The sequence below is a fragment of the Oncorhynchus mykiss genome, chromosome 20, assembly GCF_013265735.2.
Source record: "Oncorhynchus mykiss isolate Arlee chromosome 20, USDA_OmykA_1.1, whole genome shotgun sequence".
Lineage (NCBI taxonomy): Eukaryota > Metazoa > Chordata > Actinopteri > Salmoniformes > Salmonidae > Oncorhynchus > Oncorhynchus mykiss.
In genome coordinates this window covers 22,840,061-22,865,418 of record NC_048584.1, presented here as the reverse complement: position 1 = coordinate 22,865,418, position 25,358 = coordinate 22,840,061, and the positions used below count along the sequence as shown (strand labels likewise).

The 25,358-nt window shown below is 43.6% G+C and overlaps 1 protein-coding gene across 1 annotated transcript; it reads right to left on the bottom strand.

Annotated features, from left to right (window-relative positions):
* Positions 1–90: 90 nt before the first annotated feature.
* Positions 91–24,151, bottom strand: tex2l (testis expressed 2, like). Its single transcript, XM_036956015.1, has 12 exons — positions 23,658–24,151; positions 14,048–15,551; positions 12,812–13,012; positions 12,193–12,520; positions 11,418–11,668; positions 11,169–11,318; positions 10,785–10,884; positions 8,095–8,245; positions 6,813–6,950; positions 2,722–2,937; positions 1,327–1,447; positions 91–1,092 (listed from the first exon to the last, which is right to left on the bottom strand). The coding sequence occupies exons 2-12, from the start codon at positions 15,518–15,520 to the stop codon at positions 877–879; spliced, it is 3,345 nt and encodes a 1,114-aa protein (XP_036811910.1). The 5' UTR covers positions 15,521–15,551; positions 23,658–24,151; the 3' UTR covers positions 91–876.
* Positions 24,152–25,358: the final 1,207 nt, after the last annotated feature.

Genomic DNA, 25,358 nt, shown 5'->3' with positions numbered 1-25,358 from the left:
AGAGGTGTATGAGGGATATGGAGAGGGGGAAGGAGAGGTGTATGAGGGATATGGAGAGGGGGAAGGAGAGGTGTATGAGGGATATGGAGAGGGGGAAGGAGAGGTGTATGAGGGATATGGAGAGTGGGAGACTACAGAGGAGAGTAACACAAGCAGCAGCTCCTAAGATGGGAACAGGGTTTATTTTTGTATTTTACAAATGATTAATGACGTTTTAAAAGACATAAGGGTTTTTATATAAAATAATGTTTATGCAGAACTATGAAAATTAAAGAGGTTTGTATTTTAATTAAACTTTTAATTTAATTTTGGTGTGTTTTGTACAGACTGCAGATGTATTCTGATGGAATGTTTCATTTTCATAATGTTTCTATTAGGTTGATTATTGTATTCTGGCAAATCCAAACCTTGAATGATTATAAACATGACATAAAAACATTTCTATATGTCTTGGTTTTATTCAACGATCGTTTTCATCTTTCACGTCTTAAATATGGACTGTCTGATCAAAAGGACATTGAACTGTAAAAAATGAAATCAACACGCAAACACACATCTCTTTACTGTTCCTCACATGTAAACATTGACCAAAGGTATCACTTAAAGTCTGTAATATACAGTATCTTACTACAGTTGGTGGCACATCTATACTGAACAAAAAAAACGCAACATGCAACAATTTCAAATATGTTGCTGAGTTACAGTTCACATAAGGAAATCAGACAATTTAAATAAGTACATTTGTACCTAATCTATGGATTTCACTTGGTGGGCAGCCAGGTCCAGCCAATCAGAAATAGTTTTCCCCCACAAAATGGCTTTTTAACAGACAGAAATTCTCCTTTATTTCAGCTCATGAAACATGGGACCAACACTTTACATGTTGAGTTCATATTTTTGTTCAGTGTAGTCCAAGTCCAAGTCTGCAGCAGTATTGTCCTGGGAGATCCTCTCGATGGACTCCATGGAGGAGTGTTGTGAGTGTGACGACTGGGCTGGACACTCCTCCAGCAGCCCAGCTGGAGGACTGTCCATCCCAGAGTGCATCAGAGGCAGGTAGATATCGTCCATGTTGGGCAGCACAAAAACTTTCTGGAATGGAGAGAAGATAGATTAATTGTTTTATTGGGGATAGATTGTCTTACTTGGGATTTGGGGGGAAGGGGAGGCAGGGGAGAGTAAAAGAGGAAGAGCTGGATGAGAAAAGACAAGGGAGGGCGAGAGGTGAGAGAGACAAGGGTAGGAAAGGGAGGGGGGGAGAGAGAGAGAGAGAGAGAGAGAGGAAAAAGGGAGGTATAGCAGCAGGAAAGGAAAGAGAAGTCTAACCTCAAACTCATCCTGCAGCTTCTTCTCGATCCACTCGGTCACGTGACAGAAGGTGACCTCCCTCTCCCCCAGCTTGGGTCTGACACGCAGGTCCAGCTTGGGAGGCACACAGAAACTGTACCTGGAATACACACACATGCACAAATATAGGACCCTATCAGGACCCTATCTTTCAAAGATAATTAGTAAAAATACAAATAACTTCACAGATCTTCATTGTAAAGGGTTTAAACACTGTTTCCCATGCTTGTTCAATGAACCATAAACAATCAATGAACATGCACCTGTGGAATGGTCGTTAAGACACTAACAGCTTACAGACGGTAGGCAATTATTAAGGTCACAGTTATGAAAACTTAGGACACTAAAGAGGCCTTTCTACTGACTCTGAAAAACACCAAAAGAAAAATGCCCAAGGTCCCTGCTCATCTGTGTGAACGTGCCTTAGGCATGCTGCAAGGAGGTAAGAGGACTGCAGATGTGGCCAGGGCAATAAATTGCAATGTCCGTACTGTGAGACGCCTAAGACAGCGCTACAGGGAGACAGTATGGACCACGTGTAACAACACCTGCACAGGATCAGTACATCCGAACATCACATGGTAAACAACATGGTCTTGTAGTGGATGCAAGCCTCGAATGGAAGCCAGTGGAGTGGTGTGTGGCAAAATGGGGTGAGATGAGAGAACGTGGGAAGGTTGAATACCAGGCGGGTTGCAGCGTTCTGTAAAAACACCAGGAAGTCAGCTCCAAGAGATTATAATTTTGGAAATCTGTTCCCAAGTACTCCCGTGCATAATAAAGAGACACGTGATTGTATACAAATGTAAGCAAGGTTTGAAATTATTATGTTATAGTCAAATATTATATCTGTTTGGGCTTCTTCCGGTCAATTTGCATTCTACAAATTATTTGCAATTATGTTCAGGCCCCCTGACCTTCTGCTCAAGAAAAAATCATCCGGCTGAATCGAGTTCATGATCTGTGTCATAGAGTAACTTTGAGTGAGAGTGGGTCATACCATATGCTATCAGTAGGGGGAGGAGGGAAAGGGAGTGTTGGCTGTACCATATTTTATCAGTAGGGGGAAGGGATATTGAGTGTGGTCCATACCATATTCTATCAGTAGGGGGTGGAGCGATATTGAGTGTAGTCCGTACCATATTCTATCAGTAGGGGGAGGAGGGATGTTGAGTGTGGACCGTACCATATTCTATCAGTAGGGGGAGGAGGGATGTTGAGTGTGGGCCGTACCATATTCTATCAGTAGGGGGAGGAGGGATGTTGAGTGTGGTCCGTACCATATTCTATCAGTAGGGGGAGGAGGGATGTTGAGTGTGGGCCGTACCATATTCTATCAGTAGGGGGAGGAGGGATGTTGAGTGTGGTCCGTACCATATTCTATCAGTAGGGGGAGGAGGGATGTTGACAGCCAGTGTTCCAGAAAGCTCCTGAACCTCCACTGCCAGCAGCAGGGGCGTGTTGGACATCTCCTCAATCTTCTTTTTGATGTACTCATTCTCTGTCGCCTTCTGGAAGTACTTAGACTTAGCAATTTTGTCTACAAATCTCAAAATCCGCCTGCCTGTCCTCCCGCCACCAGCAGCAATCCTGCAGAGGGGAGGAGAGGAGGAGAGAGGACTTATACATGAGAAGACTTATGCCTTCAGAGGTAAATGTCACACCGGTCACAAATGAAAACAGCACTGCTATGACCTGCACTGCTATGATCTAAATCTAAGGGCCCTATTCAATCCATAGCACTGAATATCCACTTCATAGCGAGATTAACAATTCACATATTTTAATAGAGATATTTTGCGATACGGATTGAATCCAGCCATAGTAGCTTAAATGTAAGCTATATTCTGGGAAAGTGATGTCAATGTACAGGGCATTCGGAAAGTATTCAGACACATTGACTTTTTCCACATTTTGTTACGTTACAGCCTTATTCTAAATTGATTTTTTTTTTATCCTCATCAATCTACACACAATACGTCATAATGACAAAGTGAAAACAGGTTTTTACAAATGTTTGCAAATTACATAAGTATTCAGACCCTTTGCTATGAGACTTGAAATTGAGCTCAGGTGCATCCTTGTTTCCATCGATCATCCTTGAGATGTTTCTACAACTTTACTGGAGTCCACCTGGTGTAAATTCAATTGATTGGACATGATTTGGAAAAGCACACACCTGACTATATAAGGTCCCACAGTTGACAGTGCATGTCAGAGCAAACCAAGCCATGAGGTCGAAGGAATTGTCCGTAGAGCTCCGATACAGGATTGTGTGGAGGTACAGATCTGGTGAAGGGTACCAAAGCATTTCATTCTACATTTAAAATCCTCAAGAACACAGTGGCCCCCATCTTTCTTAAATGGAAGAAATTTGGAACCACCAAGACTCTTCCTAGAGCTGGCTGCCCAGACAAATTGAGCAATCGGGGGAGAAGGGCCTTGTTAACCAAGAACCCGATGGTCACTCTGACAGAGCTCCAGAGTTCTTATGTGGAGATAGGAGAACCTTCTAGAAAGACAACCATCTCTGCAGCACTCCACCAATCAGGCCTTTATGGCAGAGTGGACAGACGGAAGCCACTCCTCAGTAAAAGGCACATGACAGGACTCTCAGAACATGAGAAACAAGATTCTCTGGTCTGATGAAACCAATATTGAACTCTTTGGCCTGAATGCCAAGTGTCACGTCTGGAGGAAATCTGGCACCATCCCTACGGTGAAGCATGGTGGTGGCAGTATCATGCTGTGGGGATGTTTTTAAGCCTAGTTAAATAAAGAATTAAGAAAAATAATAATTAAGTGTCAGGATTGAGGGAAAGATGAATGGAGCAAGTACAGAGAGATCCTTGATGAAAATCTGCTCCAGAGTGCTCAGGTCCTCAGACTGGGACAAAGGTTCACCTTCCAACAGGACAGCGACCCTACGCACACAGCCAAAGACAACACAGCAGTGGCTTTGGGAAAAGTCTCTGAATGTCCTTGAGCGGCCCAGCCAGAGTCCAGACTTGAACCCGATCAAACATCTCTGGAGAGACCTGAAGATAGCTGCGCAGCGACGCTCCCCATCCAACCCGACTTGAGAGGATCTGCAGAGAAGAATGGGAGAAACTCCCCAAATACAGGTGAGCCAAGCTTGTAGCGTCATACCCAAGAAGACTCTAGGCTGTAATCGCTGCCAAAGGTGCTTCAACAAAGCACTTAGTAAAGGGTCTGAATAATGTGGAAGGACCACCAGAGGGCAGGCTGGGCTCATGGATAGTAGCCCAACAAGGCATGGGAGACAAGGTAACCAGAGGCAATTAAGCATAGCTGACGGTACTAATGACATACTCTCCTTACCCTATAACAGAGAGAATGGAACCAGCAGAGAGGGGGGAAAACTATCTCTGGAAGATGGCCACCGAGAGAGAGGAGCTATCCAGGAAGAACCACTAAGACGGTGACAATCCCGTGACTTTTTGTTGTAGTTTAAAGATAATCCTATTATGTTCTTGTTTCATCTTGAGAAGAAGATGTATGTTTTTCCTTGGAAGATTTTCATTGATTATGTTGGAGTGTTTGTGTTGACCCAATGCCCTCAATAGAGAACTGTGTTCAATCAAGAAAACCTACTCCTGACTCGTTTATTCCACCTTTCCGCTTTAGAGTGACGCCCAATTACTTGGTCCGCTCACAATAATTATGTACGTTTCAGTTTTTAAAAAAAAATACATTTGCAAAAATATCTAAACCTGTTTTTGCTTTGTCATCGTGGGGTATTGTGTGCAGACTGATGAGGAACATTTTTTACTCAACTACAAATCCTTGTCTATTTTGAGGCTACCAGACGGCCGTTTCATTATTTGTAGCAGCCATAAGGGCATGAAATCAGCAGACGGCAAGGCAGGTTGAAGTGCTCGGAGTGTAGATTTATTTACAGGTGATCCATGGTGAAAGCGCCATATACAAGGGCAGTAGGCCAAAAGAAATCGCCCTCTGTATCAGGTTTAACCTGTCCCATCTGAATGGACAGGTAGAGGGCAAGACTGTGTAGCCTCTCCTTGAGAAACCAAATGGAATCTGTCTAACAGAAGCTCAAACATTATATGATATAATTACTTGGTCCCCAGAACCATACAATTACCCAATTGGCAATTACAACCCGTAAACTGGTTCTACAATGTAAAAGGCCATTTCCACTTCCATTGTTTACATTCCTTTTAATCAAGATGAATGATTGTTAATGATATTTCAACACCAACAACCAATTTGTCTTATTTAAGGTTCTGACTCCAAAGCGTGGAGCGCAGACAAACGGAAGTCTGGCATAACCCGGGAAATATGAAATAAACAGAACCTCTACCAGATAAGTCTTGTGAACGTTCATGTGCACAATAACCGGTACAGAGATGGAATGATGAAACGCTATCAATTATTGTAGTATTAGATGGAATATAGATTTACCAGATAGGGCCTATGCACTTTAACGTGTGAAAGCAACAGCAAACACTTCAACAAGAGAAAAAAAAGCAGTTTGGAGAGCATAATGAAGAGGTGCGCAATGGTGCATCTTTACCACAGTGATAATACAATTTAAACAAATTCCAAAGGTAAGTTTCATATGTAGATTATCAGTTTAAAGCTGTTGCATACTAGCAGGCCTATGCTAGCAACTGTTGCCCCATTACCGATGAGCTTGCAAAGTGTTCTTAAACACCAAGACATTTTTGTAGCTGTATATGTATCACGGCAATCCTCTCTTCTATAATTTAACATTTGCGGTGCACCCGATCCGATCCTATCCTACGGCAATTTAGCAATCTGTTCACTAGCTCGTCACCCGACCTGTGTTGATTGACAGTTTGCTGGTCCAATCACAGTGCCGAGTGTGTGTTTCACTAGCCAATCTGTTGCAGTTTTTTTTGCAAGGGCGATGCTGTGCTGCTGTCTCTGGCTGGGAGTACAGTAATCCACATAGACTCTGTGCCACAAAATGAGTGACAAGACATGACAAAACCTGGCCAGATAAGTTCAAGTCATCAGTCTCGAGTCAAAGCCGAGTCCCAAGTCTTGAGGGTCCAAGTCAAGTCTCAGGTTATTTTATTTTCTATCAGGTTGAGTCGAAAGTCATCAAATTTGTGACTGGAGTCAGATTTGAGTCCAAGTCATGTGACTCGGTTGTGATTATAGAAAATGATATTAGGGCTCGAAGCGCTTCAGCGCTGTAGCACGCTTGAAATGTCAAGATCATTTCCGATGAAGCCAACATATGCAGCGTTTACCGTGAATGCAGTCTCTGCTAGCGTGGGAACATTGCCTTTAAATGTAAAACGAGCGACAAAACCGAATGTCATCGCTACGGATTGAAACGAGGCAAATACAGTACAAGGTCACAGTCAGGTCACAGTCAGGAAAAACTCCTGGCCGCATCATTCGACATGGCCGACTATATTTGGTGTGTAAGAGAAAGAGGCATCAATTACCCTTCAGCACCAGGTAGAGTCCCCTTTTCTCCCACAATGCTTTGGTGCTCTGAGAGCAGTACTTCCTCCTCATCTGAAGAGCCGGCGCTGGAGGACTCTTCATCACTGTCAGCCAAAACACTGAGGACGGGTCTGGATCTGGACACAAAACACAATAACACAGGTTTCCTGAATGTCTCGTGTGGCTCAGTTGGTATAATGTGGCACTTGTTATGCCAGGGTTGTGGGTCCACTTCCCATTGGCAACTAGTACAAAAAAGAGTGAAAATGTATGACTGTAAATCGCTCTGGCTAAGCATGAGAGCAAAATGATTTCAGCTCTCACTGAGACTAACCTTAATCCTTATCTGAGTTCAGCCCCAACCCTAGCTTTATCCACAAACCTGATAAAGACATTTTTGGGATTTGACACCTAAATAAAACCATACTCAGCAGAGCCAACCATACTGTAAAAACAAGCTCATACATGCTTAACAAATACGATTATATTTTTATGACAGAACAAGGATCTATTGTAGGAATCCATTTAAATCTGGAAACAGACCAACTAATCAACATAATGTATAGAGAGCTCTGTCATGTATAGAGAGCTCTGTCATGTATAGAGAGCTCTGTCATGTATAGAGAGCTCTGTCATGTATAGAGAGCTCTGTCATGTATAGAGAGCTCTGTCATGTACAGAGAGCTCTGTCATGTATAGAGAACTCTGTCATGTATAGAGAGCTCTGTCATGTATAGAGAGCTCTGTCATGTATAGAGAGCTCTGTCATGTATAGAGAGCTCTGTCATGTATAGAGAGCTCTGTCATGCATAGAGAGCTCTGTCATGTATAGAGAGCTCTGTCATGTATAGAGAGCTCTGTCATGTATAGAGAGCTCTGGCATGTATAGAGAGCTCTGTCATGTATAGAGAACTCTACCATCCACAGGCTCTGTTCAAAGATTCACTATTAGAGGAGTTTGACAGAATAAGAGGGATTTTGTAGGTTGGTCTCTTAATCATCATTAATTGTCTGTCCCCTCTGACAGAGCATAGCATCTAATCATTACCAGGATGTCAGCATAGATGCCGCAAGGCAGTGGTTATATTGTAGCCTGAAATCCAGATCTGTTTGGTGCAAAAATTCCATAATAGCACAAACAGACTGGAACCCAGGCTAGTAATTTTGCAGTTCAATTTACAATGAAATAATAGTGTTAGTTGTACTACGTAAAATGCATGTTGTTCAGTAAACCATATATTTTCTTTCAGATGATAGTGCATTAACTGTAATGTGACTGACCCTAGGCTGCCAGTATCAGTGAGGCTGTCAGTGTCCAGGCTTCCCTCCTTGCCCTCCTTGCCCTCCTTGCCCAGTTTGGACAGGTTGATCTTGGTCTCCAGGGTCATCTGCAGGGCCCCAGTGTATACCACCTCCAGCTCCAGCCACAAGCCTGGAGAACACACACACACATGTGCGAATGCAAGCACGCACACACACACACTGACGCATGCACACACACACACACACACACACACACACACACCAGCACAGAGATTAAGAGACAGATCAGATGATTGAGAGGGAGGAGACGGTCCATTGCTCATGTCATCTGATTATGATAGAGTCCTGAGCATCAGATGAGTCGATATTATTACAGTAATCTGTTGTAATCTCAGTGAGCCAGGGAGCTGTTACCTCCTGCTGGGGACGTGCAGCATATTGGTTTGGTGGTGGTGTGTCTATGTGTGCCTGTGTGTGTGTGTGTGTCTATGTGTGTCTGTGTGTGTCTGTGTGTGTGTGTGTGTATGTGTGTGTGTGTCTATGTGTGTCTATGTGTGTGTGTGTGTGTGTGTCTATGAGTGTCTATGTGTGTGTGTGTGCCTATGTGTGTCTATGTGTGTGTGTGTGTCTATGTGTGTCAATGTGTGTGTGTGACTATGAGTGTCTATGTGCGTGTGTGTTTCTATGTGTGTCTATGTGTGTGTGTGTGTGTGTCTATGTGTGTCTATGTGTGTGTGTGTGTGTGTGTGTCTATGTGTGTCTATGTGTGTGTGTGTGTCTATGTGTGTCTATGTGTGTGTGTGACTATGAGTGTCTATGTGCGCGTGTGTGTCTATGTGTGTCTATGTGTGTGTGTGTGTCTATGAGTGTGTGCATCTGCGAACGCATACACACGGGGGGCACTTATAGTGCTTGGACAGGATTTGCTGGCTTGTGCTTAATAGTCTATTGACGCACCCGTGCGTCAATCTAAGTAAAATAATAAAAAGATATCCCATCAAAATCTGTCACATTATGCTAGAGATATCACATCTCAATCTGTCAGATTATGATAGAGATATCACATCTCAATCTGTCAGATTATAATAGAGATATCACATCTCAATCTGTCAGATTATAATAGAGATATCACATCTCAATCTGTCAGATTATAATAGAGATCACATCTCAATCTGTCAGATTATAATAGAGATATCACATCTCAATCTGTCAGATTATAATAGAGATCACATCTCAATCTGTCAGATTATAATAGAGATATCACATCTCAATCTGTCAGATTAGAGATATCACATCTAATCTGTCAGATTATAATAGAGATATCACATCTCAATCTGTCAGATTATAATAGAGATATCACATCTCAATCTGTCAGATTATGCTAAAGATATCACATCTCAATCTGTCAGATTATGATAGAGATATCACATCTCAATCTGTCAGATTATAATAGAGATATCACATCTCAATCTGTCAGATTATGCTAGAGATATCACATCTCAATCTGTCAGATTATGCTAGAGATATCACATCTCAATCTGTCAGATTATGCTAGAGATATCACATCTCAATCTGTCAGATTATGCTAGAGATATCACATCTCAATCTGTCAGATTATGCTAGAGATATCACATCTCAATCTGTCAAATTATGCTAGAGATATCACATCTCAATCTGTCGCATCCACCTATGTTGGCCTTCCAAATCTACGGTGGAAGGTGGCCGAGCTACAGCGGTGTTTGTCAGACCATGAGACATCCCGAAAATCGGTCTTCTCACAGAAATGTCTGTAGCGTCTGAACGTTATGACCCTTCTATGGAAAGGGCAGACTCTCAGGAACACGATGGTGTTCTCAGTCTTGCTATACGAACCACAGAATAGTCATGGGACTCGTCTGAATGAAACCCATACAAACAAATGGAAGTATAGAGGTAGTTTTGTGTCCCAAAAAATATCTGCTAGATATGGGACAGATACTTCAAAACCTTTTTCCTTGTGATAATTTTTTTTTAACTATATTTTTTGCCATTTATGAATTCAATCTGTTTCTATCGGCGATAGTAATAAAGGCCAAATTAAATATTTTTGCAAATATTATTATTATTATACCTAAAGGGGTCCTAAAACAGCTAAATGATCCATGGTATGACCATTTTAAAACAATTCCATGTGTTAGTTTAGTACCTACAGAGAGGGTTAGTCTGTAAGCCCTTTCCTCATGTCTCTCTGCTCGCATCACAACTTGCGCAAGGCAACACGACCTGCGTCACATCCATGCCTCTCTAATCACACACCATCCCATTTACAGATTCATACAGAGCTCCCCCTGCACAGTCCACATTTGTCACCATCATTCTTTTGGGGAATTATAATCTGTCGTAATTTGCTGTAATTTGCAGACCTTCATAATCAGGACAAATCCATTTAATCTGCTTCTAAGTACCCCTCCAGAATCTAGATTAGACTAAGTATGACACACTGTCATTGTCTTTCACTAATTGGTGCTCTGAGAGTTTCATGTACTGTATGCAGAGTGGGCTGATTCGCTGTGTCATCATTAGGGTCAGGAGTTATTCCTGACAATATTTGGGCCGCAGAGTTTCTCCTGGTCAGGTCACATGGTCTGGAAAACACCCGGCCCTAGTCATCATCGCAGAAACATCAGGGAGAGTAAAAAGGAAGAGTGAGCTTATTAGTTGACACTCGCCTCTGCTGTTGACTACAGGTCTGGACGCACTGGTGATTTGGGGCAGACAGGAGCCCATGTCCAGTTCAGTCAGAGTCAGCTCATTCATGAAGTAAGGCAGCTGCACACACACACACACACACACACACACACACACACACACACACACACACACACACACACACACACACACACACACACACACACACACACACACACACACACACACACACACACACAAACAAACAAAGAAATGTAATTTCGCTCCTCTGTGTTGCTTGTTTCCAGTGGATTTTGTGGTTATGTTGGCTATATACTACTAGACAATTACGAAATAGAAACATTGTACAAGCTCCCCTTACTTCTGAAGAGGGGATTTTACACTGTGAGAGCTCACACACTCACTCTGATTTTGCTCAACTTTTTCTGGATCTTTCTGGAGACAATGTCCGCCCAATATTTCTCACGCAGGAAGTCCCAGAATATTCGACCAATCAGTGCATTGACCCAGTCAGTGTTGTCCTCCACCGGGAACTCTGGGAAATCACAGGTGCACTGTAGGGAAATATATACGCCACTACAGATTAACACACTATTTAATCATATAATCTATCTGTTTCTAGATGTTTCATTCAGGTGGTCAGCGAAACTCACCCTCACTTTGTTGGTGGGGCTTGTCTCTGTGCTGTTGAGGGGTGGACTGGGCAGGGGGCTGGGCTGCTCTGAGGGCAGGAAACGAGCCATGTAGGTAGGGTAGTCCAGCAGTGGAGAGCCCATCCTGGATGGTTGGATGGAGGGGGCAGAAGGGGGAATGGGGAGGTCCTCTTCAGTGCTCCCAATCCTGCTGGAACCTCTGCTGTCCTGGGACTGTCTTGAAGGGCTCACCCCTCGCAATACCGGCACATCTAGATACAGAGATGACAGCTGTCGGTTCACAGATTTTACATTGTTGTGATCATTTCTTTTAAGTGTTACATGAGAGTGCATCTGTAAGGAAATGTGTAATATTCTCAGCGATAGATTTAGCTTCAGGGGACTTAGTGGACTGTCTAAGACGTAGGACAACACTGTTCAGTTTACTACCAGGACAGACCAAAGCAGGGACAGAAACATGTCTGGTTAAGTGCTTTGAGAGCATCACGACAGTACTATATTCTCCTACATGTCCACGCATCTGTAATCTACAAATGAATCATCCTGAAAGACATTGAACTGGAGCATATAATCCACTAGAGTAACATTTGCTTGATTTATCCTTCCCTTTCCACATGTATTGCTAATGCATTATATTTTCATGGCCAATATATGTACTGTGAAGATTTGTCATTACACAAAAAACACAAATAAAATACTAACGCAAAGTCAATTAAATGAGGGAAAAAGACAACCATACAAGACAACAAAAACAAACAAAAACAGTTTATCCTACCTGATCTGCACACACATCTGCCAGGCCTCTCATTCTCCTTCTCCTTCTCCATTACCATGGACGCGGACAGGAAGTGATGAAACCACTCCTCCTTCTCTCTTCCTGTCCGTCCGAAGAGGTATAGGGTTGTGGGGAGGTTGGCTGCTGGTTTGGGGTTGGAGGTGGGTCGTGTTTGGAGTTGGGGGTTTCCCCCCTGCTCCTCTTTTGGCGTCTCCACTGTGCCCCTCCCCTCCTCCATGACCCCCTCTCCCTCTGCCAGCTCAATGCAGATAGGGTACTTCAGGTTCCACAGCCTCTTACGGGCTAGCTCAGAGGGCAGCAGGAACACCTGGTATTACAACTAGACTTATTAGAAACCTCTTATAACACAACATTAATACATCTGGTTATTATGCTTTCAGACCATCTCAAAAAACATTGCAAGCGCCATGCTAAACCAACTGGGCTACAGGGGACCACTACGATTATTGTATGTAACACACATATAAAATACATTTTAAAAACATCTCAATGTTTTATGAAGTCAATGAATAAAATATAAAACTTTGCATCATATTTCCTCAAATGAAGCGTTAAGCTTTGAACAGCGAGGGTAAGTTGACAGACCAAGCAGACAGACCTTGCTGTGTCGTAGCTGGAAGCAGCGTGTGCTGACAACCGCAGCCTCGGGAGGCTTTTCATCGTAGGTGGCTCTGCGGCTGATGTTGTTCCTGGGGTAGTCCAGGCGAAGGCAGTGCCCCTCCAGGCTGGCGAACACAGAGTGGGTCAGGGACAGGTGGTAGGTCTCTGGGTCGTACTCAAACATCTCGTTCAGCCAGCCCTGAAACCAATGGGAACATACCCAGTTATATAGTGAGACAGTAAGCGAATACTTGAACGTCACATGGGAATACACTGAGAGCATGCTTCAATGACTACGACAAGCTGTTGTGTAACACGCTATTTTATATGTTGATAATAGCTTGTCCTTCAGAACACATGTCAATGCAGTTAGTCAAAGAGTGAACATACACCATGACACATAGAGAAAGCTACAAAGCAAAACATCTATCAATATTAGACTTGACTCTTCGGGGAGCCTAGGTCCTTTAAATGGTATTAGTGTTAGAGAGGAAAAGTCTCAAAACTCCCTCGCACTGATGTCCACGACTAACTGTTCACCCCAAGGCTCAATCTGACATCCACTTTCCAAACAAACCCACCAAATAACCAAGGGAATTATCCCTCCTCACAAAGATAACCTCTCTTTCCCCCTGTGGCGCTACACTTTACCACTGATAAGACTGCCAATGAACCTGAGAAATTACACAGCCCCAGCCTCTCTGCTCAGTTAATTGCCTCTGGAGCTGATTACGCTGGGTCGGAGCTGTACCCTGCATCTGGCAAGGCTGTGCTCTGCTCTTCTGTGCTCTGCCCTGCTGTTCTCAGCCAAGGGAGACAACACTAATGAGGCTCTGTATCTCTTTAAGTTTGGAGGAACTTTTTTATTGGGCGACGTTAATTGCATCCCAGGCACTTTTAGCTATCGCACAGGCACCACATTAGAAATAATTCAGGCTCAGAGAGGGAGAGAGGGGGGAATGGGAAGTGCTGACTTGTTTTAGGAAGAAAAGTTCTAAGAAGTGCACGCCGCATTATGTAGGATTTTTAAATATTTTTTCTATTCAGCCAATTCTTGTGTGGGTGTCAAGATCTGTAAAGACCAAGGCCATTTTCTGACTCCATGGTTATAAGTTCCCATTCAGACGTAGCTGGTCTTTTGTGCTGAGAGAAATGAACTGTACAAAAAGGAATTCACCTTCAGCCTCTTATCTTTTTGGGGGGAATTTATTTTCACTATTGAACACTATCTTACCTTGAGGACGTCTGATTCGTTGCCGAGGGCATCAGCCTGCTTAACAACCTCAGTCAGGGCCTGAACGTCTCTGTGTGGATGTGGCTGAGCAGTGTGTCTGGTTGAGCCCAACCTGATGAGCAGCAGCCCCAGCAGGAAGCCAAAGGCCACGCCCAGAGCCAGGCCTGATATATAGGGGCCCAGGGGAAGGATGAAGTAGGCGTAGGACAACACAGCCACACAGAACAACACCATGTGTGGTGGAGGAGGTGGAGAGGTGGGTTGAACAACCACACGATGGGGTCCTGAGGAGATCAGCGAACCAGGCAATCTCCGCGGGCGCCTGTGATGATGACTCTCAATGGCAAAAACCTGCATGACTTCATCGTAGGTGCAGATCTCCAGTTCCTCTGAATTGTCGTTGGGTTTGTTACCGTGGTGATCGTGGACAGAACATGTTCTAGTGGGCAGACCCTTCTTTGGGTGTTTGACACACGGCCAGTCAAACACCGGCGGAGAGTCACCATCCGTTCTCTTGGTGCTCCGCAGCGGAGACTCTGTGATGCCCACCTCCGTGCTTTCCATCCTCCCCACATAGACACCTCTGGAGCTGGGGGAGCCAGCTGAGTGAGTCCCTGTAGCTCTCTGGTGCTTGGGGCTGCCTGCTGCTGCATTCTCCTTCTCATCCCCCATGATCTTACTGAAAATACTGATAGGTTTACTGAACATAGGCTCCTGCATGGCCTCAGAGAACTTCCGCTTCGTGTCCTCCAGCTCTATTTTGAAGAAGCCCGCCTTGGTGCCCTCGGACGGGGATAGAGCGATGGGCGAGGGTGGCGCGGTACGGGAGTCTCCGTCACTCCTTCCCTTAGGCTGAGTCAGGTTCTTCCACTGCAGGTGCAGGTTGAGGCGGGAGTCAGACTTGGACTGCGACACCTCTGGCTCTGAGCGGGAGATCTCAGTAGAGATGGACTTGACTAGGCTGAGGAAGGGCCTGGGTCTGAGGGATGAGCCATGAGGGAGCTCCAGCTCCGTGGACAGGGACTTGACCAGGCTAGCCAGTGGCCGGTGGGTGGGGGTGGCTGGGCTGGGGGAGAGGAAGCTGGGGGCTGAGTTGGAGCAGTCCCCCAGGGACCCAGGTGAGGAGGGGGAGAGGGGTACGTGGAAGGCTGGGGAGTCCAGGCAGTGTTGGTTCTCCTCTTCCATGGAGTTCTGTCTCTCCTTGGAGAGGGAGATGTAGGGAGTCTGGTCGTCATAGTCGTTGTGTTCAAGGGGGAAGATGAGCTCGTTGTCATCCAGACTGTCCCACTCACCCTCTGTGCCTGTTAGCTGGATCACGATGCCCCTCCTGAGCCCGACATGGTGGGCCCTAACTGGGGGAGCAGAAAAGGGAAAGTGGGCAGGGCTCTGGGGGTCATGAGGTGGCCTTAAACCTCCCACTCCATCATCTCCTTCTTCTCTTCCTCTTGCCACATTTTCTCCTATCTCTGCCATTTATTGTCTTATCATTGTAGACCCGAGGCACCTAGGAGTCAGCAAAAGAAAGATCAACCCAGTCAGCTACTGTTCATGATTAAGTCCCAGGAGAAAGAGAGAAGAGAAAGAGAGAGAGCTTCTTTTCATATGTTACGCCTCATTTTCATCATTAGCATTCCTTTCAGTGAGAGTCTGCCCTTCGTGTTCATGCAAGGAGGTGTGAATGCAGCTTGGCAAGTAAAGGGAAGTGACATAATTGTAAATCTCTGTGTTGACGTTTGCCTACATCTGAATTAGGCCCCCGATAGATAACAACCTCTCCGTCTCCCGCTGCCGTCGCTTCACATTTCAAATCAAATCAAATGACATGTTATTGGCCACATACACATGGTTAGCAGATGTTAATGCGAGTGTAGTGAAATGCTTGTGCTTCTAGTTCCGACAGTGCAGTAATATCTAACAAGTAATATAATAATTCCACAACAACTACCTAACCTACACAAATCTAAGTAAATGGATGGAATAAGAATATGTCCATATAAATAAATATATGGATGAGTGATGACCGAGTGGCACAGGCAAGATACAATAGATGGTATAGAATACAGTATATACATATGGGATGAGTAATGCAAGATACATAAACATTTTTAAAGTGGCATTATTAAAGTGACTAGTGATTTGTGTGTGTGTGTGTGTATGTGTGTAGGTTTGTGCTTGGAAAGTACAGAAATAGATAAGAGAGTTTCCTCCCCAAATGTTGTTTAAAGTAGGGCAGAGCACTGGGCTTGAATCCAATGCTGTACTTTGGGGGCCTGTTGCTCCAAATACCATGCAGATTTGGGGTGGAAGAAGTACTGATTAAAATGTAACATTACACTCATTCACAAGGCTAGACTAATATATTAATAATTTCATGTATATGAACAGGGAAAAAGACACATTTTTCATATAAGCTTGATGTAAACACTGTTTGTAGAGGTGTTGGCCTATCACATCATAGAATAAGCATATGTGCACTTCAGCTCTGACCAATCGTATGATTGGGAATCTATTATACACACTTCTCTGCATTGTTGCCATGCAACCAAGTGATTTTTAAATTCACCTCAATCAAGGCACTTCAGATGACACTCTCAGAGAAAATAAGATGTACTCTATGTGTCTCTCAGACTCATCCGTCTAAGAGACATCAGTTGGTTTTACTCTGATCCCTGCCGTCAGAACCCAGAGCAGTCCAGAGCAGCCCGCCAACACGATCTGATGACTGCTTCAGCAGCTTAAAGAGCAGCTTATGTAATACTAAGATGAATGGTAACGGTAGTCAGAGATGCTTTCAATCACCTCCTCTTGGCAGCCATTTAACATCTATTCTACACCATGGTACTAAAGAGCTGAATGGCAGAATTGGCAGTAGGCCTGGCTATAACATTATAGGCATTAAAGGCAGCTAGTAGTCCAAGTCAGTCCAAGAAAAGAGCATGTGTTGATCAGTGGACAGGAGGAAGATGTTGATCAGGACCCTATGAGATACACTACATTGCATTTGGAAAGTATTCAGACCCCTTGACATTTTCCACATTTTGTTACGTTACAGCCTCATTCTGAAATGGATTAAATCATTTCCCCCCTCATCAATCAACACAAAATACACAATAATGACAAAGCAAAAACAGGATTTTAGAATATTTGCAAATTTATAAACAAAAAAACTGAAATATCACATTTACATAAGTATTCAGACGCTTTACTCAGTACTTTGTTGAAGCACGTTTGGCAGAGATTACAGACTTGAGTCTTCTTGGGTATGACGCTACAAGCGTTGCACACCTGTATTTGGGAAGTTTCTCCCATTTTTCTCTGCAGATTCTCTCTAAATCTGTCAGGTTGGATGGGGAGCTTCGATTCACAGCTATTTTCAGGTCTCTCCAGAGATGTTCGATCGGGTTCATGTCCGGGCTCTGGCTGGGCCACTCAAGGATCTTCAACGACTTGTCCTGACTCCTGCATTCTCTTGGCTGTGTGCTTAGGGTCGTTGTCCTGTTGGAAGGTGAACCTTTGTCACAGTCTGAGGTCCTGAGCGCTCTGGAGCAGGTTTTCATCAAGGATCTCTGTACTTCGCTCCGTTCATCTTTCCCTCGATCCTGACTAGTCTCCCAGTCCCTCCAGCTTTAAAACATCCCCATAGCATGATGCTGCCATGTTTCCTCCAGACGTGACGCTTGGCATTCAGGACAAAGAGTTCAACCTTGGTTTCTTCAGACCAGAGAATCTTGTTTCTCATGGTCTGATAGTCCTTTAGGTGCCTTTTGGCAAACTACAAGCATGTGCCTTTTACTGAGGAGTGGCTTCCATCTGGCCACTCTACCATAAAAGTCTGATTGTTGGAGTGCTGCAGAGATGGTTGTCCTTCTAGAAGAGTGACCTGGTTGTCCTCTCCGTCAGAGTGACCTCCCGGTCACCTCCCGGACCAAGGCCCACGTCCAATTGTGAGATGTTCGACGAGCAGGTGTCCACATACCTTCAGTCATGTAATGTATAGACAGGGAATAAGATACCATTTCAGATGCAGACTAGGTCAATTACTCTGTGAGTTAAACTCCACCATCTGTGGTTGGTTATGTAACTGCATTATGATGCTATGGCACAAATTCTACAGCATCTGGCGGCAGATTCTCTGTAATCCCTTCAGCCAAAATGGGCTGGAGAGCCATCAGATATTAGAGTCACAGAGTCGCAGACAGCATTAGACCTGCCTCTCAGCCTGGGGACAGGGGGATAGAAGGCAAGTTCTGCAGGGTGAATGGGTGCACAGTGCATTTACATGAATAGTAGAAATAGACACAGGTGCATGAGTGCACACACACAAACACACACACAAACACACACACAAACAAGCTCTACAGATGGTCATACTAACAACCAACTATCTGTTGATAAGTAACGGCTTGCTAAGGTTACAGTTTGGGTGAGGGTTAGAATAAGGGTTAGGGTAAGGGTTAAGTTTAGTGTTAGGACTAGGATTACGGTAAGGGTTCAATTTAGGCTTAGGATAAGGGTTAAATGTAGAGTTAGGGCTAGGGTCAGTAGATAGTTAGTTGAAATGTTACTGATAGTCTGTAGAGCATCTACCCAAATAAAGCGTTACCAGATATTCTGAGAATAAAGCCCTTTCCTCAGTCTGTAGAAATCTATGGCCTAAACCAGTGGCATCACTGTACTGTGACAGACATGTCTGCATCACTGTACTGTGACAGACATGTCTGCATCCCAAATAGCACCCTATTTCCTTTATAGTGCACTACTTTTGACCAGAGCCCATACAGTGCCTTCAGAAAGTATTCATGACCCTTTCCACATTTTGTTGTGTTACAATGTGAGATTAAAATGGATTTAATTGTAATTTTTTTGTCAACAATCTACACAAAATACTCTGTAATGTCAAAGTGGAAGAAAAATTCAAAATTCACTACTATATCTTGATTAGATTCAATGCTGATTGCTCAGTTTGGTCGGGTGGCCAGCTCTAGGAAGAGTCTTGGTGGTTCCAAACTTCTTCTATTTAAGAAGGATGGTGACACTGTGTTCTTGTGGACCTTCAATGCTGCAGAAATGTGTTGATACCCTTCCGCAGATCTGTGCCTTGACACAATCCTGTCTCGGAGCTCTACGGACGATTCCTTCAAACTCGTGGCTTGGTTTTTGCTCTGACATGCACTGTCAACTCTGGGACCTTAGATAGACAGGTGTGTGCCTTTCCAAATCATGTCCAATCATTTGAATTTACCACAGGTGGACTACAATCAAGTTGTAGGAACATCTCAAGGATGATCAATGGAAACAGGATGCATCTGAGCTCAATTTCGAGTCTCATAGCAAAGGGTCTGATTACTTAATAATGTATTTTTGTTTCAAAAAAATTTATACATTTGCAAACATTTCTAAAAACCTGTTTTCACTTTGTTATTATGGGGTATTGTGTGTAGATTGATGAGATTTTTATTTATTTAATCCATTTTAGAATAAGTCTGTAACGTAACAAAATTTGGAAAAAGTCGAGGGGTCTGAAAACCTTCAAAATGCACTGTATATGGCCTTGTGTTTTAGGTTATTGTCCTGCTGAAAGGTGAATTTGTGTAATTAATAATGTCACCATTCTCAAAGGAATATTCTATGTATTTTATAGTTTACCCATCTACCAATAGGTGCTATTCTTAGTGAGGCATTGGAAAACCTCCCTGTTCTCTGTGGTTGAATTTGTGTATGAAATTCACTGCTCGACTGATAACTAATATGACGTGTGGCGTACAGAGATGAGGGAGTTATTAAAAAATCATGTTAAATACTGTTATTGCACACATGCAACTTATTATGTGACTTGTTAAGCACAATTTAGGCTTGCCATAACTAATTTAGGCTTGCCATAACTCATTTAGGCTTGCCATAACTCATTTAGGCTTGCCATAACTAATTTAGGCTTACCATAACTCATTTAGGCTTGCCATAACTCATTTAGGCTTGCCATAACTAATTTAGGCTTACCATAACTCATTTAGGCTTGCCATAACTCATTTAGGCTTGCCATAACTCATTTAGGCTTGCCATAACAAAGGGGTTATGAAGTGCTTCGAAAGGCTGGTCATGACACATATCAACATCATCACCCGAGACACCCTAGACCCACACCAATTTGCAGACCGCCCCAACAGATCTACAGATGACACAATCTCAATTGCACTTCACACTGCCCTCTCCCACCTGGACAAGAGGGGAAATAGCTATGTGAGAATGCTGTTTATAGACTACAGCTCAGCGTTCAACACCATAGACCCCTCCAAGCTCATCACCTCGCTAGGGACCCTGGGACTGAACCCCTCTCTCTGCAAGTGGATCCTGGACTTTGTGACGGGCCACCCCTAGATGATGAGGGTAGGCAACAACACCTCCGCCACGCTGACCCTCAACATGGGGGCCCCTCAAGGGTGTGTGCTTAGTCCCCTCCTGTACTCCCTGTTAACCCACGACTGCGTGGCAGTGCACGACTCCAACACCATCATCGACTTTGCTGATGACATGATGGTTGTATGCCTGATCACAGACGGCGATGAGTCAGCCTACAGGGAGGAGGTCAGAGACTTAGCAGTGTGGTGCCAGGACAACAACCTCTCCCTCACCGAGGAGCTGATTGTGTATCATAGGAGAAAAAGGGGACAGCAGTCCCCCATCAACATCGACGAGGCTGCTGTGGAGCTTAACATGGTCCACATTAACCTGCACAGTCGTAAAGAGGGCATGGCAGCGCCTCTTCCCCCTCCCCCTCAGGAGACTGAAATTATTTGGCATGGGCCCTCAGATCCTCAAAAGGTTCTACAGCTGCACCATCGAGAGCATCCTGACTGGTTGCATCACCGCTTGGTATGGCAATTGCCCCGACCTTGACCGCAAAGAGCTACAAAGGGTGGAGCGGACAGCCCAGTACATCACTGGGGCCGAGCTCCCTGCCATCTAGGACCTCTATATTAGCTGGTGTCTTGGGAAGGCACAAAAAATTGCAAAAACTCCAGCCACCCAAGTCATAGACTGTTCACTCTGCTACCGTCCTGCAAATGGTACCAGAGCATTGGATCTCGGACCACCAGGCTCCGAGACAGCTTCTACCCCCGAGCCATAAGACTACTAAATAGTTCATTAATGGTACCCTACTGTCTGCACTGACTCTATCTTGCACTGACCCTACGCACACTCACTAGACTATATATACACACCATATACACAGTAACTCACACATTCACAAATACTACACACACACACGCATACCGAGACAACACAAACACACATACATACACTTTTACACTCATCATTTGCTGTTGCTAGACTGTTCTTTATTTAACTCTTATTATTATCTATCCGGATGCCTAGTCACTTTACCCTGCCTTCATGTACATATCTACCTCAAGTACCTCTGCACTGTGATCTGGTACTCCTTGTATATACTGTACCTCCATTCTTGTGTATTTAATTTAATTTAATGTGTTAGTTACTATTTTATTGTGTATTATTATTTGATCAACTCTGCATCGTTGGAAAAGGTTCGCAAGCAAGCATTTCACTGTATAGTCTACACCAGTTGTATGTGATAAATACAATTAATTTGATTTTGAATACTTATTGACTCAAGACATTTCAGCTTTTGATATATTATTAATTTGTAAAAAGGTCTAAACATGATTCCACTTTGACATTATGGGGTATTGTGTGTAGGCCAGTGACATTTTAAATTCAGGCTGTCACACAACAAAATGTGGGAAAAGTCAAGGGGTGTGAATAGTTTCTGAAGGCCCTGTAGGACTCTGCCCTATATATTACTAAAATGGGTGCCATTCGGGCAGCGTCCATGGTTATGAAACACCGCAGCATTATCTATCAATCAGCATTATCCTAGACAGGCTCAACCATGGCTTGGCTAATATAATGCCTCTGATCCTGTCAACTGCATGACACACAATGATGAGGATTTGACGTGCCAACTCGGCGCGTGATGTAAAGAGCAAGAAGGAGTACATCCAGTCAGTGGCACATGCAAAGTGCGGCATTATGCTGGTGCACACTGGCAGTATAGAACAAAACAAATGATTACGAACTAGTTTACCAGTTTCAGTAGTACGTGGATTTTCTATTGTTTCTATTTCTATTATTGACCCCTCAATAAAAGTAAAATTCGACATAAAATTGATTCCAAATCTCATGTGTACTGTACTATTCAATACAGGCTCTAGAGGAAAACTTCAGAGGCAGCAGCTAGTATTTGCCCTGTTAATCTGAGATTTCATTCTGTCTATATAGGAGTTATGGAGGATGACTGTTACTCTACTCCTCCTAGGGCAAGTCAATATTCTCCATCGCAACCAGAGAATTACTGCACAGACCAAGCCAGACAGACAAACAGACAGACAAGCAGGCAGGTCTGTTCCTACTGCTGCTCTCCTCTCAGACCATGCAGTGTCAATACATCTCTCTGAGTCTGATCAGTCTGAGTCTGATCAGACAGGGGGACAGTGCCAGAGAACCGGATTAACCATAATGCAGGCTTTCACTGTAAAGTCAGACAAATCATGCTAGGAGGATTATGGACAAAAATAATAACGGATATGTTTGGAATCTGGAAACGTGTTTATGCATGATGACTTTGTTTGCTTTATGCAAACATCACTGAGAGAGATGAGTGACAGCAGTAGGCCTATAGATATCTTCCAAATAAACTGGAAGTGGTACAGGATAATGACTAGTGAGCTCATTGATACATGTATGGTATAAATAAATGGTGATCAGTTATGGTTATAAATGATGCTCTGTCTAGAGACAAAAGGCAAAACGTTGCTGACATGTTGTTATGACATTCAATTAAATAAAGCATTTCAAGAAATAGGTTTATGTTTATGTTTTAATAGTTCTTAAAGAGTACATTTTTTAAAATCAAAAACCAGATAGGTAATTTGATGAGGGAAGTCAGTTCAGAACAAATTCTGATTTACAATGTCAGGCTTCCCCAGGAAAACCTTAACGACACTGGGCCAATCTGTGAGTTAATTTGACCATTGGAAAAAGAGCTACCTTGTAAATACTGCAATGCAGGTTGGATTGAGCCCCTAATCTTAATTTTCAAGGTGATGATTACACTTTTCTTCCCAACACAATACATGTGAGTCTACATTTCAAATGTGTATTTTATACCCCATTAGGGATTCGAATGTAGACCTCAAGTGGCAACAGATGTCAGGAACTCGGCGCCTTACCACTGTGAGCTAACTGTCCAGGGGGTCTTTTGCTCGCGACGCACACAATGTTATTATCAGAGCGTGTCAGTGGATTTCTGCTAAGTATGTCTACTGAGAAAGTTTTGGGACAGGTACATCTACGTTCACCCACCAACGAAATTAATATTTATTAGCAATTCCTCCCAACCACAACTTTTCACCTGAGATGTTGTGTTTGTGTCCGGGTCAAATGTACATTTTGAAGGGGTTGGGCAAAGGCTGCAATTGGGGTTGACAGTTACCCTTAAAGTATTTGAACTTGAAATTAAATATTTCGAGGCTCCAAAACATATTCAATTAAAAAGCAATAATATCAAGTACCAAAACTGAATTCAATTTACCTGGTTATCGCTGCAGCATGGACACAAACCACACCACTTCTTCTGTATTGTTCAATTATCACTGACACATCGAGAAGCGACTCCAGTCTCCACGATTAACTTGACAATACGATTTACAATTCGATAGTTTTTATTCTCCAAAATAACGGTGTGTCAAGGTTGTCAAATGCGACCTAGAGAGATGTCCTGCGAAATGCTCATAGTGCGCGCTTGTCACATCACAAGCCTGGTTTGCTGCGCCCACTTGTATCAACAATGTTAATTCTTCACGGCGGACCGCAGTAAGAATAATTGACGGTTGTTCGTGTTCAGTGATGTGTAGTGACTGTCTATTAAAAAGAGAAAGGTGCGCTGCCCACTGATCTTTTAATAGAAAATATAGTGTGACTCTAGTTCCACCACACGCTGCGCTCGTGCACACCTCCCATTTGCGGACTCTGTTCTAGATAAGACACGCGCTTCCAGCATCATCAGCAGAAGCTCTAGAGCTCCTCTCACCAATCTGATTATAAAAACCATGGCCGCAGTGCACTTTAATCCAGATGAAATAATCCAGCCTCAACACACTCTCTCCGAACGTTCTCACTCTCACACACACACGCACACACACCTAGAGTGAAACAGAGATGCTCAGTTGGTGTTGCTTCTAAAGCCTACCTCTCTTTTTTATAGAAGGTTTAGCTTTCTTACATAAATTCAAACAATTGTGAAACCACATATGAAATGGCCAATATCTTATTTCACACAAGCAAGCCAATAAAAAAAAATATACAATCACATGTTGTCTATTTTTCACAGGCCATGGATGCTATGACAATGCTCTCAACCCCATTCTATAGAAACCTTTATTAACTTGTCCTATAGATAAAATGAGCAGGAGTCAGCTCTCTGGCCTGGAGCAGGAGAACACTTATGAAAGCAGGGGAAAGGGAGAAAATAATGAATAGGGCACTCCATCTATCTTGGCCTAGATACAGAAAGCTCTGGAAATGACAAGGAACAGGGCATAGTGTTCAGACTCACTGCTGCAGCTGGGGAATACCCCCCCCCCCCTCCTCCTCCTCCTCTCTTTCTACCATCTCTCTCTCCCTCTCTCTCTTTGCCTCTCTCCCTCTCGCTCTTTCTCTCCTGCTTTCTCTCTTCTTCTCTTCCGCTCTCTCTCTCTTCTCTCTCATTCCCCTCTCTCTAGGATAACCCCCTACTAGAGGATACCTTTCTCTGCCCAAAGGAACAGTTCTTGTTGTAGCTATTCTCAACGACCGTTCATCCCTCTCCTCTAACACAACACTGATGTCACTGATGTTTTTTTCTTACCATGGGAGCAGAGCCAACATACTGAATACATAATCTACATCAAGCAGAGTCATCTCTTTCAAGTCCCATATAGACACGATCTGCATCTTAAATGTCAGCCTTCTCCCTATATAGTGCACTACTTTCTGCCAGGGCTCAAAAGCAGTGTACTATGTAGGGAATAGGGTGCCATTTGGGACGCAGACATGGTCCAATTGGCTTCTTCAGAGGTCCATGATATAAATGAGGAAAGACACATTTATTCTGAGGGGGACATTAATATATCATTATAATGACTGATTTACATAAGAATACATTTGCACTGACTATATTTAGAAACCTGATATCAGATAGTACATCTAGCAACATATTAATTTATTAACATACGATACTATGATAATTAGGTAT

Excerpts from the sequence above, each read along its gene's own strand:
- tex2l (XM_036956015.1), bottom strand. The coding sequence starts at position 15,520 with ATGGCAGAGATAGGAGAAAATGTGGCAAGAGGAAGAGAAGAAGGAGAT. Across the intron at positions 11,319-11,417 it reads GCCCCACCAACAAAGTGAGG|TGCACCTGTGATTTCCCAGA; the intron begins GTGAGTTTCGCT and ends ATTTCCCTACAG. Across the intron at positions 1,093-1,326 it reads AGCTGCAGGATGAGTTTGAG|AAAGTTTTTGTGCTGCCCAA; the intron begins GTTAGACTTCTC and ends TCTCCATTCCAG.